Source organism: Hyperolius riggenbachi, chromosome 4, assembly GCF_040937935.1.
Source record: "Hyperolius riggenbachi isolate aHypRig1 chromosome 4, aHypRig1.pri, whole genome shotgun sequence".
Lineage (NCBI taxonomy): Eukaryota > Metazoa > Chordata > Amphibia > Anura > Hyperoliidae > Hyperolius > Hyperolius riggenbachi.
In genome coordinates this window covers 243,771,694-243,789,232 of record NC_090649.1, presented here as the reverse complement: position 1 = coordinate 243,789,232, position 17,539 = coordinate 243,771,694, and the positions used below count along the sequence as shown (strand labels likewise).

Here is a 17,539-nt window from a genome sequence, read left to right as displayed (position 1 = left end):
TAAGGTCCATTCATTAAAGTTCCTGCGTTCAGGGATACTTAATGCAGTAACTTTTTTATTTTTTTTTATTTGTTAGCCACATATAGTAGTCTCAGTGTGCAGTGGCAGAGCTGGCATAGCATATATGTGTACAGTGACAGTCCGGGGTGGGGGCTGACTCTGTTGGGTGGCCGCTATGCTCCCTGATCCCTGCCAGCAGCGGGTGCAGGTGGAGAGGAAAGCAGATCAGCCTGCCCCAGCTGATTCTTCTGCTGCCGTGAGAATGTCGAAGTGTAAAAAAATAAATAAATCCCAGACAACACTTAGTTTAAATTGCTCTTCTAGTCCTTTGATTATCTGTTTATTAGTCATTCCTCTACACACCTCTATAGGGATGCAGGGAAACCTTTTTGAAAGTGTTATGCTTCTGCATCTGTGTTTTGTTTCTTTATGATGTCCCCCTGCCACATGTTTGATAAAAATCTGTTTTCTGCATTACCACATTCGGTTATGCTTTGATTTGCGACCATATTGTACTGATTTCATCAGGTTGATAAAATTGAAAGGGAAAATCAATGTGCATGGCCTACTTACCCAGAAGTCTTAGGTCCCGTCTGCCTTTTTATTACATAACATATGTGAAATGAAAGCTGTGTTCCAAGACTCACTACCGTGCTTCCTCTTTCAAGCCGGAAGGAGGAAGCGCGTTACTGCATTCTGGAACGCGGTTTTCATCATGCCTATGACGCGTGATGAAATGCAGATGGGACCGAAGACTTCTGGGTAAGTTAAACCATCCCAAACCCCCCGTTGCCTGTCAACATTAGACTTCTATGAATGCCGAATTCGAGTCCTTCTGGACTCGTGAGCCCGTGCCTGCTTTCTTAAAGCGGAATATAACCCTGCATTTCAACTTTGCTCTAAAACATTATTTACAGCATATTATATGCAAAAAGCATTTTTTTTTACTAGACCAGCATTGGAAGGGTTAAATACAGGTTTTAAGTTCCGTGGAGAGATATGCAGAAGTTCAGATAGATACATTCTATTTAGTTATATGTATATATTTAGAAATGTTACACACTCTTTGGCTGTCCTTCAACTCCTTCTCAGTGAGAGAGATGAGTCACATTCAACACTTAGATACATTTATGTAAACAAAATGTATCTCTGTAGTTCGGATGCGTCTGCAGAAATCTGCAGGAACTTTAAAGCCCTGTGTAACCCTTCCAATGCTGGTCTAGTAAAAAAAAAAAATGCTGGTTGCATATAATATACTGTAAATAATGTTTTAGAGCAAAGTTGAAATGCAGGGTTATATTCCGCTTTAAACATCAGCACCAGGATGGGCATTTTACAACACTCTGCCCCGAACTGTTGCACAAAGGATTTAGTCCCGATCCCTGTGGGCAACATTCTTTAAGTGTGTGTACGCACCTTTAAAAAAAAAATCTAAGGCTGTAGGGCTGTAAGGGCTGCTTTAATGTAGGTTTACATGCTCTGTGATTTTAGTATAAATGTTGTTTGAAAAAAAATCCACTGGACGTGTACTCTAAAATAAAATATATGAAACCGGTTTTATTTTGTATTGGAAGCTTTACAGTAGCCTAGTGCTGGCGTTGGGTAGCAAATACACAGTATTAGATGGCCTGTCAGCAGGTGTTGATATCTGCAGTGTGAGGTATGATTGTTTCTCTATAGGAAGCCTCATCAGAATAAAGAACAGAATCCTATTTTTTCCCCCCCGTTTTTACAATGTGTCAGGACTTCAAGCAGTGTTGTGGCAACACCATTAACAGCTCTGGCTATCAGGTGATGGCATGGGCCGTTATTATTGCTGCCCATTTTACACTGTGAATGTGGCTTTACATAGACAGTTTAACCTTTTCAGTCAGCTGCCAAAGTCTCATATTTCCTGTTTGTTTTCAACTTCCAGCTATGCCCCTTTTTGGCTCCCTCTTATAGAATATTCTCTACAACAATATAAATCCTAAAGGGAGAATAAAGCCCCCTAATTATCACAGCAGGTGTGCAGATTTTGGATGAGGGAATAAAGAACTGCCTCCACCGGAGCCCCTGAGAGATGTAGGAAACCTTGAACAAATATTTGAATTTTTAAAATATATTTTGTGTGAGCTGCGATTTTAAAACCTCAATGATTGCTTTATGAATAGAGTAGATATAATCCGAGTATATGGCAGCTGGGTTTGGTAACCTGTGTTTCTGCAGGTGAGTAGCGTTCATTAAACTGAATCTTGCTGAACTGGTAATGTCAAAGAGCGTCTGTTTCCATTATCATATGATGGCATGGGTGGAGGTGCATGCTGGTATGAGATGCCAGCATACAAGTGTTCAGTTGTTTTTTTTTCCATAGAATTAGAAATACTAGGAGGAGGTCCCTGCCCTTGCAAGCTTACATTCTAGAGCAGTGGTCCTCAAACTAAGGCCCGCGGGCCAAATGCAGCCCCCTGAGGATTTTTCACCGGCCCCCCACTCACAAAATGTATTACTTATAGATGCGGTCCAATGCATCTTTAAATATTGGTGTCTCGCAGATAGAATAGCAGTGCTGGTACCATCAATCCACGGGGAAGCCAGCGAGCAGTCATCCGCTGGCTTCTAATCCAATTCTGCATCAGGTGACACTGTTGTCCAATTGGACGACCGGTTGCTCCCCGAGTATGCTTCACTGTCTGGCGAAAATAGTTTTTTTACTATCTGCACATGCTGTATTGGGGGCACAATATCTGCTTTGGTTAAATGGGAGACAAAAGGGCTGCACGTGTAAACAGGTAATAGTTTACCCTACCTAGGTTCAGTGTAATGTTTTCTACATCATATCATGTATACTCCGGCCCCCCATTAGTTTGAAGTATATTGACCCGGCCCTTGACGTAAAAAGTTTGGGGACCCCCGTTCTAGAGGGTAGTGGGTTGGAGACATTAGGGAAGGAGACACAGGGGTTAGTAGCAGTAAAACTCCAATGCTGCTTATAGTAAATTATAGGCTTGTCTGAATAGGTTGTTTTGAGCGAACGCTTGAAGTTTTCCAGGTTCGGAACATGACGGAAAGGCTGTGGGAAAGCATTCCAAAGGAGAGGTGATGCTCGTAAGAAGTCCTGTATGTTGGAGTGAGAGGAAGTGACTAAGCTAGAGGGAAAGAGGGTTTCCTGGGAGGAAGAAAGGCTCTGGGTGGGATGGTATCTGGAGATTAGTGAGGAAATGTAAGTAGATGACAACTTGGGCAGGGCTATGTATGATAGAATGAGGCGATTAAACTGAATCCTTTTGGTATCAGGTAACCAATGGAGAGATTGACAGAGAGGGGCTGCATCAGATTAGCAGGAACAGAGGTGGATGAGTCGGGCAGCAGAGTTGCCCTTTAGCTCAAATGTCTACTTCAGGTATGATGGCAGACATCTGAACTGTTTAAAAAGCTTTTGTTTGCAGTCTGCAGATATTAAGCAGTGCCTTTTTTAAAGCAAGTCTGAAGCCAATTTAAAAATGGCTTTTTACCTTTTATTTATGCTAGGCATGTTTGCCCCTGTTAAAACGCTGCTATCCCATGGCAGAACGAGAGTTTATACCCCCCCAAATCCCCTGGGGCACACTGTGGGGAGTGCTTCCATGAGAGGCAGAGCTTCTGGCTGCAACTCTGCCTCTACACACATCTATCAGCGCGGATCGCGCCCGCGCCCACCCCTCTGTCTTCCTTCATTGAGAGGGGCGGGGGAGAGGTGGAGATACGCGCTGTTTGACGTGCATGGAGGCAGGGCTGCAGCCAAATAAGAAAGTCGTGGATTTTGCACAGGGGATTTGGGGGTTAAAAAATCCTTGTTCTCCCGCGGGGTAGCAGCGTTTTAACAGGGGCAAACATGGCTAAAATAAAAGGTAAAAAGCCGTTGTTTAAGTGGCAGCATCCTCCTGGCTCCTCTCCTTGTGCCTCCATCGGCCCCTGTTACCGGCGAAACCCGGGCCGGGGGACGGGCCGGCTCTTCCTGGTTAATGACACATGGCGTCATCACGGCGGCCGGCGCGACAGGTCTGCGCATGCGTGGCTTTTCCGTGCACGTGCAGACCTGTCACACTGGCCGCCGTGATGACACGTCATTAACCAGGAAAAGCTGGCCCGGGTGTCGCCGGTAATGGGGGCCGGTGGAGGCACAAGGAGAGGAGCCAGGAGGATGCTGGTGACCTCGTCTCCTACGGTGAGCTGGAAGAAGCCCCAGGTAAGTGTACTCTTAATTTCAGGCACTGCTCAGGGTCCCTTTAAAGTATCATTGTGCTGTCACCACAGCCTCTTTGTTTAACATTTATATTTTTGTAATAGTATATTCCAGTTCCCCTGCTAGATAAAATAAAAATATAAACAATGTTAAATAACAGAGAGGCTGTTGTGACAGCACAATCCTCATCCAAAAAAAGCTTAATTTTATTTTGGTACTGAATATTATTAAAAACATTTTTTACAACTGAATCCTACACTAAAAGAGTTCAACTGACCTGTTGAGTTTTTTTCCTTTTCTTCCTCTTTTCTTTATTTTTTTTTTCTCCTCAAATGTTCAAAATAGTTACATCATTTTTTAAACTGAACCACCACAAACTGTAGAAGGCAAGTCTCTGGAAAGGCGACACAAGGCTCTCCTCTCTTGCACATTGTTAGTTGCTTTTCAGCAGAGAAAAAGAAGCTAACTTTAGGACATGGAGTCAGATGTTTTGCCAGTGATGTTTTAAACAGCCAGTATTAAAATAAGTGTTGCTTTCTCAGAATCTGACGTGAATTGTCTTTCTCGTTCGGTTCTGAGTCTCTGTGAGGGACCGTTAATGATGCAAACTGTTCACTGTTCTATGTAAAATGCTACGGAGAATGTTAGGGCTACCGGAAAGCATTACAAGAATTGCATTTGTCTGTGGCCCCCTATGCAGTGATATGCAGTGATACTTCTCACAAAACATGGCAGTGCATGGTAGTAATTTTGCATCAAAATTTGCACTTATAATGCAGTATCCCAGCGCAGAAGCTCAAAACTACTGTGGAATTAATTTTACATATAATTGTAATTATGATGCGTTATTTTGAAATGACTTGTAATGTTGCGAAAATGTTTTCTCATGCCCATAGACTTTAATTTAAAAATGTGTTTTTTCATTCCCATAGACTTCAGTGCATTTGTGTGAAAATGTGTGTCCTCATGTCCACACATTAGTGGATTCTTTAAACGTAATCTTGCTTAACTTATGGAAATTGTGCAAAAATAAAGATTACCAATAGAATCGTAATTAGTCAGAATCAAGATTGGGCATAAATTCATCAATGGGAAATTACCCATTCCTGACACTACTGCTCACTACTTGCATTTTTGAAGGTCACCTGAACTGAGGGCTATGGGAGCTGCCATATTTACAGTATATCTTGTTAACTAATGTCAGTACTCAGGTCCAGAGCCAACTGCGCATGCCACTTGGAGCATTCTGTTCCTGTGCAGTGCTACTGCGCAGTAAGCTCCCAGTGACTGGAGCGTGTCTGGCCCCGACTGGGCATGTGCCGACTGGCCCCAACTGACCGATTGTTCTGTGGGCAAATAGGCAAGCAGAAGAAGATGGCGTGGGAATGATCAGGCCTGAGGGGGCTGGAGGAAGCCCCAGGTATGTATATTTTATTGCCACGCCCCATCGTCTCAGTTACACTTTAAGAAAGTATCCATGTAATGGTGACTGCATAGTTTTGATGTAACTGTTTTTTTTCTTTCAGGTAAAATATTACAGGCATTTAGCACCAGATCATTTACTGCAAATATGCCGGCGGATAGGACCACTCCTCGAGAAAGAGGTTCCTCAAAGCGTTCCTGGCATGCTGACACTACTAGGAGCAGGGCGCCAGTCTCTGCTGCGCACAAACAAAAGTATGGATAGCTTTCCACTCTTTGCTTTAAGTTGTAAATTTGACAGATTTTTACATATTTACATTTTTTTTTCTTAACAGGCTGCAAACATGTTCTGTGGAAAAGTTCAGGCCTTGCAGCTTTACACTGTGGAAGACCCCCAGAGTTCCCTAACATTTATGGAAGCCCACCAAGTATTGGTGAGTGCCAACAAAAAGCACACTTTAACTGGATGGAAAAATATCAATGTGACTGCAGTTAACCTCCCTGGCGGTAAGCCCAAGCTGAGCTCGGGCTATGCCGCGCAGGAGGATTTCTCTGCTTCTGGTGGGGCGATTCGCCACATTCAAAGTGCTGTGCGCGCAGCCAGCACTTTGCTAGCCGCGCGCACAGCTCGATCGCCGCCGCTCTGCGGCGATCGCCCGCACGCAGCGGCGGAAGAGGCCCCCCCCCCTGCCAGAGCCCTGCGCTGCCCGGACCAATGAGTTCCGGGCAGCGCTATGGGCTGGATCGAGTGCGCATGACGTCAGGACGTCGGCTGACGTCCATGACGTCAAGCCGCTCGTCGCCATGGCGACAGGAGAAGCCAAACAGGGGAATGCGTTATATACGCGCTCCCCTGTTTGCTATTGATGCCGGCGACGATCGCACTAGAGGGCCACATGCGCCCTCTAGTGGTGTTTCATGTAGCTACCTCTCTGGTAGCTTTACATGAAACTAAAAAAAAGCATTTTTGCCCATTTTTAAAAATAAATTAACCGCCAGGGAGGTTAATAAGATATTTTGAAACGGTTGGGCTTTAGTGACTTTTGAAAGTTGGGTACTTTACAAGTGTTCTGTCTGCAGCATCTTTAAAGGTGTTTATTATAGGCCGAATGATAATACAGTAATGTTAGATTAACTCACTCGGTATGCACAATCTCTGTTTGGAACATTGTAAGATAATGTTACAGGGCCAGGCCCCACAGGCTAACAAAATGTACAACAGAGTTCCAAGCAGCACAAATATTGTGACAAAAACAGTAAACATTAGGAGGACCCTGCCCTTGCGAGCTTACAATCTAATTGGTGCCGTCTAGTTTTTTTTCTTGTCTGTTAGCAATAAAGATGACTAGCAAGCTCATTGTAGCTCAACATGAACGGATTAAATGTCAAATATCAATCATTTCTTGCTTTATATTCTATCAAATTTTTTTTCTACTTTTTACTTTGCAATGTATTGATTGATCCCCCCCCTCCCCCACTACTGTTTTTCGGTAAAGTTCCTCTTTAAAGAAGTCATCAGGCAAAATAAAAAAAGCTTTACTCACTGGGGGCTTTCTCCAGCCCCTTGCAGCCGACTGTCCCACGCCGACCGATCCACTCTCCGCCGCCGTCCTGGGGTCCCCCGCACGTTGTTCAGGCCTTACTGCGCCTGCGTGAAGTGCCGCTGTCAATTATGGCCTTGTTGCCTGCGGCGTACTGCGCAGGCGCAGAATTACTGAGCCTGTGCAGTACGTTTCGGACCACGTGGCCATGATTCACAGCAGCGCTTCACGCAGCTGCAGTACGGATGACCTCTGGGTCGGCCTGAACAGCGTGCGGGGAGCCTGGGACGGCGGCGGTGAGCGGGAGAGATCAGCGTGGGACAGTCTGCTGCAAGGAGCTGGAGAAAGTCCCAGTTGAGTAAAGCTTTTTTTTTTTATTTTGTTCGATGACTCCTTTAAGTGCTTAGACATTACATAAACTTGGGAATTGTGGCTAAAGTTGATGTTGTTATAACCTGTGTTTTTTCTTAACATGTGCTCTTTCTTAATTGTAAGCCTATTAACCACTTGTCGACCGCCCACTGCACATTGGCGGCGGCTAAGTGGCAGCCCCAGGACCACGTAACGCACAATGGCGCGGGTCCTGGGACACTGTGTTGCCGGGATCGCGCGTTGGGAAGCGCGCGTATCCGCCGGCAATAGGCTCCTCCCACCCGCGACGTCAACCCGCCGGCCAATTGGAAGCGCCGGCGGGTTGTTACATAGTTACATAGTTATTTTGGTTGAAAAAAAAGACCTACAGCCATCGAGTTCAACCAGTACAAAGTACAACTCCAGCCTGCTCCCTCACATATCCCTGTTGATCCAGAGGAAGGCGAAAAAACCCTTACAAGGCATGGTCTTATTAGCCCCAAAAGGGAAAAATTCCTTCCCGACTCCAGATGGCAATCAGATAAAATCCCTGGATCAACATCATTAGGCATAACCTAGTAATTGTAGCCATGGATGTCTTTCAACGCAAGGAAAGCATCTAAGCCCCCTTTAAATGCAGGTATAGAGTTTGCCATAACGACTTCCTGTGGCAATGCATTCCACATCTTAATCACGCTTACTGTAAAGAACCCTTTCCTAAATAAATGGCTAAAACTTTTTTCCTCCATGCGCAGATCATGTCCTTTGAGAACGCCTAGGGACCAAAAGCTCATCCGCCAAGCTATTATATTGCCCTCTGATGTATTTATACATGTTAATTAGATCTCCTCTAAGGCGTCTTTTTTCTCTAGACTAAATAAACCCAGTTTATCTAACCTTTCTTGGTAAGCGAGACCTTCCATCCCACGTATCAATTTTGTAGCTCGTCTCTGCACCTGCTCTAAAACTGCAATATCTTTTTTGTAATGTGGTGCCCAGAACTGAATTCCATATTCTAGATGTGGCCTTACTAGAGAGTTAAACAGGGGCAATATTATGCTAGCATCTCGAGTTTTTATTTCCCTTTTTTAATGCATCCCAAAATTTTGTTAGCTTTAGCTGCAGCGGCTTGGCATTGAGTACAATTATTTAACTTGTTGTCAATGAGTACTCCTAAGTCCTTCTCCAAGTTTGATGTCCCCAACTGTATCCCATTTATTTTGTATGGTGCTAGACCATTGGTACGACCAAAAGGTATGACTTTACATTTGTCAACATTGAATTTCATCTGCCATGTATGTGCCCATATAGCCATCCTATCCAGATCCTGTTGCAATATGACACTATCTTCCTGAGAGTTGATGATTCTGCACAATTTTGTATCCTCTGCAAAAATATCAACATTGCTCACTACTGCATCTACTAGGTCATTAATAAATAAATTGAAGAGCACTGGACCCAGTACAGACCCCTGTGGGACCCCACTACTAACAGTCTCCCATTTTGAGAACGATCCATTGACCACAACTCTTTGTTTTCTGTCCATTAGCCAGTTCCCTATCCATGCACACGGACTCTTCCCCAGTCCTTGCATCCTCAACTCTTGCACCAGACTTCTGTGGGGAACAGTGTCGAAGGCCTTTGCAAAGTTCAAGTATATCACATCTACAGCATTCCCAATATCCATATTAGCATTCACTACCTCATAAAAGCTGAGCATGTTAGTCAAACAGGGACCTGTCTTTAGTAAACCCATGTTGATGCTGAGAAATAAGATTATATTCTACTATGAAGTCATGTATAGTATCTCTTAGTAACCCCTCAAATAGTTTGCATACAACTGATGTTAAGCTTACAGGTCTATAATTTCCTGGATCAGATTTTCTGCCCTTCTCAAATAATGGGAAAACGTGGGCTGTACGCCAATCCACTGGGACTCTGTCAGTTGCAAGAGAGTCACAAAAGAAAAGATAAAGGGGTTTAGCTATAACTGAACCCCACGATCGCTGCATAGGAAGCGTATAATACGCTTTGTAATGTTTACAAAGTGTATTATACAGGCTGCAGCCACCCTAGTCTGCACCCAAACACACTGATCTGCTTCCTGATCGCCCACAGCACCCATCAGACCCCCCCCTGCCCACCCCCCAGACCACTGTTTGCACCCAATCACCCCCCTAATTACCCATCAATCACTCCGTCAATATCTGTCAACCGCTATTTTTTTTTTTAGTCCCTAAACTGCCCCCTGGGGACTCTTGATCACACCCCACCCCTCAGATTCTCCCCAGACCCCCCCCCCCCGTGTACTGTATGCATCTATCCCCCCTGATCACCTGTCAATCACCCATCAATCACCCCCCCCCCCCCCCCCCGTCGCTGCCACCCATCAATCAGCCCCTATCACCACCTGTCACTGTTACCCATCAGATTAGACCCTAATCTGCCCCTTGCAGGCACCCAATCACCCGCCCACACGCTCAGATTGCCCTCAGACCCCCCCCCCCTTATCAATTCGCCAGTGCATTATTTACATCTGTTCTTCCCTGTAATAACCCACCGATCACCTATCAATCACCCCCTGTCACTGCCACCCATCAATCACCCCCTGTCATGGCCACCCATCAATCAGCCCCTAACCTGCCCCTTGCGGGCAATCTGAGCACCCACACCATTAGATCGCCTGAAGACCCGACGTCAGATCACCTCCCAAGTGCACTGTTTACATCTGTTCTCTCCTCTAAACACCCACTAATTACCCATTAATCACCCCCTGTCACCACCTGTCACTGCTACCCATCAGATTAGACCCCTATCTGCCCCTAGGGCACCCAATCACCCGCCCACACCCTCAGACACCCATCAATCACCTCCTATCACCACCTGTCACCCCCTAGCACACCTACCCATCAGATCAGGCCCTAATTTGCCCCATGTGGGCTCCTGATTACTCGGCCAAACCCTCAGATCCCCCTCAGACCCCCTTCCGATCACCTCCCCAGTGCATTGATTGCATCTATTTTCCCCTCTCACCACCCCCTGAGACACCCATCAATCACTTTCTGTCACACCCCCTAGCACTCCTATCCATCAGATCAGGCCCAATACAACATGTCATGTAAGAGGCCACCCTGCTTATGACCGGTTCCACAAAAGGAGTATGGTGAGTTCATAGAAGATTTTATTTTTTGTCACAAGTAGGCGGAAATTGATTTTAATTATTTTTTTTTTCACAATTTCCGCTTACTTGTGACAAAAAATAAAATCTTCTATGAACTCACCATACTCCTAACGGAATACCTTGGATTGTCTTCTTTCTAAAATGGGGTCATTTGTGGGGTTCCTATACTGCCCTGGCATTTTAGGGGCCCAAAACCGTGAGGAGTAGTCTTGAAACCAAATGTCGCAAAATGACCTGTGAAATCCTAAAGGTACTCATTGGACTTTGGGCCCCTTAGCGCAGTTAGGGTGCAAAAAAGTTCCACACATGTGGTATCGCCGTACTCAGGAGAAGTAGTATAATGTGTTTTGGGGTGTATTTTTACACATACCCATGCTGAATGGGAGAAATATCTCTGTAAATGGACAATTGTGTGTAAAAAAAAAAAAAAAATAAATCAAAAAAATTGTAATTTACAGAGATCTTTCTCCCACCCAGCATGGGTATGTGTAAAAATACACCCCAAAACACATTATACTACTGCTCCTGAGTACGACAATACCACGTGTGGCACTTTTTTGCAGCCTAACTGTGCTAAGGGGCCCAAAGTCCAATGAGCACCTTTAGGCTTTACAGGGGTGCTTACAATTTAGCACCCCCCAAAATGCCAGGACAGTAAACACACCCCACAAATGACCCCATTTTGGAAAGTAGACACTTCAAGGTATTCAGAGAGGAGCATGGTGAGTCCGTGACAGCTTTCATTTTTTTTTTTTTGTCGCAAGTTAGAAGAAATTGGAAACTTTTTTTTTTTTTTCTTTTTTTTTTTTTTTTTCCCACAAAGTGTCATTTTCCACTAACTTGTGACAAAAAATAAAATCTTCTATGAACTCACCATGCCTCTCAGTGAATACTTTGGGATGTCTTCTTTCCAAAATGGGGTCATTTGGGGGGTATTTATAACATCCTGGAACTTTAGCACCTCATAAAACATGACAGGGGGTCAGAAAAGTCAGAGATGATTCAAAATGGGAAAATTCACTTTTGGCACCATAGTTTGTAAACACTATAACTTTTACCCAAACCAATAAATATAGGCTGAATTGGTTTTTTTTAATCAAAAACGTGTATGTCCACATTTTACGTGCTGCATGTATACAGAAATTTAACTTTATTTGAAAAATGTCAGCACAGAAAGTAAAAAAATCATTTTTTTTTTAACAAAATTCATGTCTTTTTTTTGATGAATATAATAAAAAGTAAAAATCGCAGCAGCAATCAAATAGCACCAAAAGAAAGCTGTATTAGTGACAAGAAAAGGAGGTAAAATTCATTTAGATGGTAGGTTGTATGAGCGAGCAATAAACCATTAAAGCTGCAGTGGTCTGAATGGAAAAAAAGGCTCTGGTCCTTAAGGTGTTTTATGACTGCAGTCCTTAAGTGTTTAAAAAGAACTCCGTACAGAATGTTAAAAGCTACGTGATTTATATGATCATTCCTGTTCTAGAATTCTGACATTTTCTCAGATTCAGGAAAAATACCCGATACCACATCAGAAATTCTATGAATTCCTTCAAATTGTTTCATATGTTACCAGAAATCTTGGGTCGGCTTCCCTCTCTCCTAGATCAAACTGTGAAAATGTATTACTTGATGATGATGGAGAACCAGGATTGATTTCTAGATTATACTCTATCCTTTATATACCAGGAGCTCACTCTTTTCATAAACATATGCTTCTCTGGGAATCAATGTTGGGATCTACTCAAGAACTAGCAGAGTGGGAAGATATATGGCTCAATGCTCGTAAAACGTCTATATGCACTCAAACGAAGGAAAATATCAACAAAACATTATTTCAATGCTATTTGACCCCAGATAGACTTGGCAAGATATATCAAGGTACCTCTAATCTCTGCTGTAGACAGTGTGGGGTGACAGGTACTATTGATCATATTTTTTGGTATTGCCCAAAGATTTGTGTTTTTTTTTTTTTTTTTTTAATAAAAATTCGATCCAATCCTTACATTACAAGACCATAAAAAAACATACCCCATTCGATCCATGGATATACTTGCTGGGAAAACCAGCCCCAGGTTTAAAGTCACATGCTCAACTTCTTACTGCAACTAGATTAACTATAGCAGCATTCTGGAAGAGGAGTTCGAGCGCTAGGGTGGAAGATGTGATTAGTAGAATCAAAAACATAACGTCTATGGAGTATTTAACATCCTTAGTTTTTGAAAAGGAAGAACAATTTAAAAAAAAGTCTGGGATTGGTGGGCCTTGAATGTTGAGGGGGAGGGAAGGGGAGAGATTTAAATTAAAATTCTACTTTAATTTGGGGGAAATGTATCAAACCTTGGCTTTATAGTGGAATATATGCGGATATCCTAACTTTATGGTGGACCCATCTGGTACTTTGGGTTTCTTTTTTCTACAGAGTTATATGTGATAGACACTTTATCAAGAAGAGAACTTTTATATGTTCTTATACAATGCTTCTTTTTCTATTAATCTGATGTAATTACGCATAAATTATGTTTATAGTTGTTTTTATGGTGGTCCTCTTCTGAGCAAGATTGTCTGTCTGTGTTGAACTGGAGATATGTACCGCATTGTTCATGACATTCTCTTGCAGTTAATAAAGAGTTATAAAAAAAACCAACTCAGAATCTAGATGGCTAAGAATTTCAAATCTAATGGCAGTTGTATTCTTTAAAGAACTTCATTCACTTTGCATGGTAGCAGTTAAAGTTTAAATATATTTTACACTAATTCACCTTGGTGGATCATTGACTTACACGACTTGACTTGACTTTGCAAACATTGGGTGTCATATTGTGAAGGTAAATGAAGAATTATTCAATATGCCTACTTTTCCACGTGTTAGCAAAAGTGCCATATGTAGCTAGATGCAGATTGACTGATTTGCAAACCAGATCCATGTGCAGCTTCCCCTTCATGAGTCATTTGTAGTCTTCTAGAAGGAACATGTCTTGGACAGAGTGCCCATTGCTTACCTTTCTGGCTCTTGGCAGCAGTCTTTGTAGCTTTCTATTATTTATGCAAACTTCAGTTTTCCTGCACTACTTAATTATTTTTATTAGCCAAAAGTTTGACAATTATATTTAATTTATTAGCCCCAGGAATCATTAAAAAGAAAAATAAGCTTCCCATTCCAATGAGCTTTATTTGTCCGACAGGATGTCAGGTTTGAAAAGGAAGAAAGGAGAAAACTGGCAATGGCAGAAGAATGAAATGGCAGTTAAACCAAAGAGGAAAGCGGGCATGTAGGTAGGGGAAGAGGGGGAAGATCCAGAATTTGAATTTGGGTAAACGAAAATAACTTAAAAGGCACTGGATCCGAATGGAAAAAACAGGTATTTGACACTTCCGTTTGCACACATGAATGAGAAATATTTTAAAGGAGGGAACACTCATAAGTGTGACTAGAGGCTCCACACAAGGAGCACTGGTTGCTAACTCTGTGCACAAGTGGCTTGTTGTACTGGGTGTACACAGTTGGTGTGCCCACACATGCTCAGCACAGATGTGCTGAGCACAGAGTTTGAACTGGTTGTTTCAGCTGGAACACACACATCACAGTGAAGAGTTTAGGTGTGTAGCAAATGGGGTGCGGAATGGGAGGCGATGGCGAAGAAGGAAGCTATAACAGAAGCTCCAAGGCATACAAGGCCAATGTTTCATATACCATAATAATTCTCCTCTATTGATGTGTAAATAACCCTAAGATGTTTTTTTTTTTTTTTTGTAAATAGCAAATACACTTTTTGCAAGAAAACTAAATGGAAATTACAAGTTTGAGACTTTGGTTCCGACAGCAGTTTATCAGCATATGAAAATGCACAAGAGGATTTTAGGACACCTCTCCTCTGTTTACTGTGTAACCTTTGATCGGACCGGTAGAAGGATATTTACAGTAAGCTTTATATTTTGTATTTCACAGTTTTTATTGAAATGTTTAAGTCATGCATTACTGTGATGGAGACTGGAAAAAGCCAAGCTTGAAATGGTCTGAAACTGTCATAACATTCAATAAAATGTGTTTTCTTTCTTCTTATTACTTATACAGTTATATTTTCTTTTGTACATACCGTAAGTAATATTGTCTGTTTACAAATTACAAGTTTCCAAAGTGTAGTTTGTGCTCTGAGGCTGCTTACACACTAAGACGTTACAGGCGCACGTTAGTGCGCCTGTAACGCTCCCCCAACGCACAGCAATGTAACAGCCCACGTCGCGTTACATGTAACGCTGCACGTTCTGCCGAAAGTGCAGCATGCTACGGCGTTACAGCGGCTATAGCCGCGTTAGACTGTTTGCACATGCGCAGTGGGGGGTGAGAGGGGGCGGGTAGATGCTGCTACAGTAGCCGCGCACATGGCTACTTAATATTCACTGCACTGGCGGCCGCTGATTGGCCGGCGGGACCACGTGATGCGGAGTGTCTCGCTCCGCATCACGTGGTCCCGCTGGCCAATCAGCGCCACTCTGGGAGACCTTATACGCGGCTCACTCTACCGTCCTCTCCCGCACCACCATGCGTTGCATTAGGTGCACGTTATGCAACCTTAACGTAGCACCTAACGCAACGTCTTGGTGTGCAAGTAGCCTAAAAGCTGTCATTGCATTTTATTCAAACTGCTTTTTATTATATAATATCTAATGAGCTTTTCTGATCTGTGTGTGTGTGTCGGAAGCACAGAAAGCTTCACAGAGCGCTCCTTTTCACTTGTTACACTGGGTTTACACAGGTAACAACATTGGAATGTAAACAAAGATACTGTTATCTCCAGTTTGGATGTGGATTTGAAGCTCAATAGCAGGACTAAGTGCTCTGGGATAGTAACTTTCAAGCTATGAGGAATCTTTTAGAGCAAAGTAGAAATTCTGGCTTTCAGACTACTTTTGGCATTTTTTGGGGGTCTCTTTTAGCATTCAGAACCTCAGAGGGCCTATATTTTTTTTTTCAATCTGACTGTAACACAAACATGAAAAGATGCATAAAATATTTTTATAGAATGTTTTCTGCATATTGTTGATCTACAGCAGTGGTCCTCAAACGAAGGCCCGCGGGCTGAATGTGGCCCCCTGAGGCTTTTTCCCCGGCCCTCCACACACAAAATGTATTACTTATAGATGCAGCTACATCTTTAAATATTGGATGTCCACATATAGAATAGCAGTGCTGGCAGTGGCACCACCCATCCACATGGAAGCCAGAAAGCAGTAATTCTCTGGTTTCCACTCAAATTCCACATCAGGTGACACTGCTGTCCAATTGGACTGCAGGTTGTCACCTGGGTATGCTTCACTGTCTGGCCCGCAAAGACTTCTACATCATTTTATGTATACTCCGGCCCCCTAGCAGTCTGAAGTATGTTGACCCGGCCCTCGACCCAAAACGTTTGGGGGCCCCTGATCTACAGTCTTGCATTAATGATCCTCTCCTGTTTCTTTATCTAGCCCACCATACTAGCAGCACAGGATTTTGTGTCCTGTGACTGAATTGATTATGCTTTTATTTCTCTTGTTTGTTGGAGCACTATGGATGCATGCCCTGTCCATAGCCACAGCAAGTTGGAGGCTAAATTCAAGCCCCTATCCAGCCAAAGCCTTTATTTCTATTTAGTTAGGAAATGTTAGAACCTCTGTCCTGTTTAATTGATGTCAGTGTCTGCCACAGTGCCTGAGGAGATATTGCCTCAGTTTGTCTACCTTTAACACAAAGTGCTCAGATTTAATTTCAACCCATGGTATCATACGGAAAGGAAATGAGCAACGCTGTTCCCCACTCACATCAAAAGTTTTTTTTGGTTACTCTGTTCTGTAGGTAAGACTATGTAAATAGTCTAATGTGTAACAATATGTAACTGATCAGCACCACAGTCACCCCTCCCTCTAGCCACCAGCCTCCTACAACCAAGTCCTCCCAGCTTTTCTACCTAAGTAAATGTATAGTCACATATTAGAATTTGAGAAAAGGAAAGGGGAATCTCCTATATCCAGGACCCCCATGGTCCCTACCAATTATTTTTTGTCAGATACCACTTTGTCCATTTAAAGGGTTCCATTGTTTTACACAGTTCAGAACTAGGTGTGTAACGCTTTATAAAAGAACCCCCGTAGTCTAAAAATCTTTTGCTTTTGGCCTTGGTTTTGTGCTGCTCAGCATCAAACTTAGCTATGTACATCAGAGAGTGCATGGTGTCCACCAATTGCTTCTGGGATGGGAGTAAGGATTGAACTCAGTTTTTTGCACAGCCAAAATTATCAGATGCTCAATAGGTGCAAGGTAATGGTCGTCCGTCCCCTCAATGGAACAAAAGCTGCCCAAGTAGCAAAAAACAGGGACACGGACAGCTGGCTGCAGCGGCACAGTGAGATTATTATAGAGGATTGTAGTTTAGTGTTTTAACAGGCATTGCTTTAAATTGCAGGGATCTGATGACTGCCTGGTAAAAATATGGGCAACAGATGATGGTCGTCTCTTGGCAACATTAAGAGGACATGCTGCTGAAATCTCTGACATGGCTGTGAATTATGAAAATACAATGATTGCTGCTGGAAGCTGTGACAAAATGATCAGAATCTGGTGTTTGAGGACTTGTGCTCCACTAGCCATTCTGCAGGGTCACAGCGCTTCCATAACTTCACTACAGGTAATGGACAGCTCAGAGTATTCAATTCTTTTCATAATGATTTCTTGATTGTTAAATGAACAAAGATTTATCTATACAAATGTTTTTTGGAAGAGATTGTTAAATAAGAAAAAGGAAAACCCTGCTTACTATTTTTTTTTTAATTCATTTTATTTTTGTGATTTAGAAAGTGCTA

The 17,539-nt window shown here is 43.0% G+C and overlaps 1 protein-coding gene across 3 annotated transcripts in view; it reads left to right on the top strand.

Moving 5' to 3' along the window:
• PHIP (pleckstrin homology domain interacting protein) overlaps positions 1–17,539 on the top strand; it is a 156,250-nt gene that overhangs the window by 30,226 nt on the left and 108,485 nt on the right. For all 3 annotated transcript variants that reach the window (XM_068281525.1, XM_068281524.1, XM_068281526.1), the window contains exons 5-8: positions 5,731–5,881; positions 5,962–6,060; positions 14,461–14,621; positions 17,143–17,364. In XM_068281525.1, the coding sequence (XP_068137626.1) occupies positions 5,731–5,881; positions 5,962–6,060; positions 14,461–14,621; positions 17,143–17,364 (633 nt within the window). The remainder of the gene's footprint in view (positions 1–5,730; positions 5,882–5,961; positions 6,061–14,460; positions 14,622–17,142; positions 17,365–17,539) is intronic.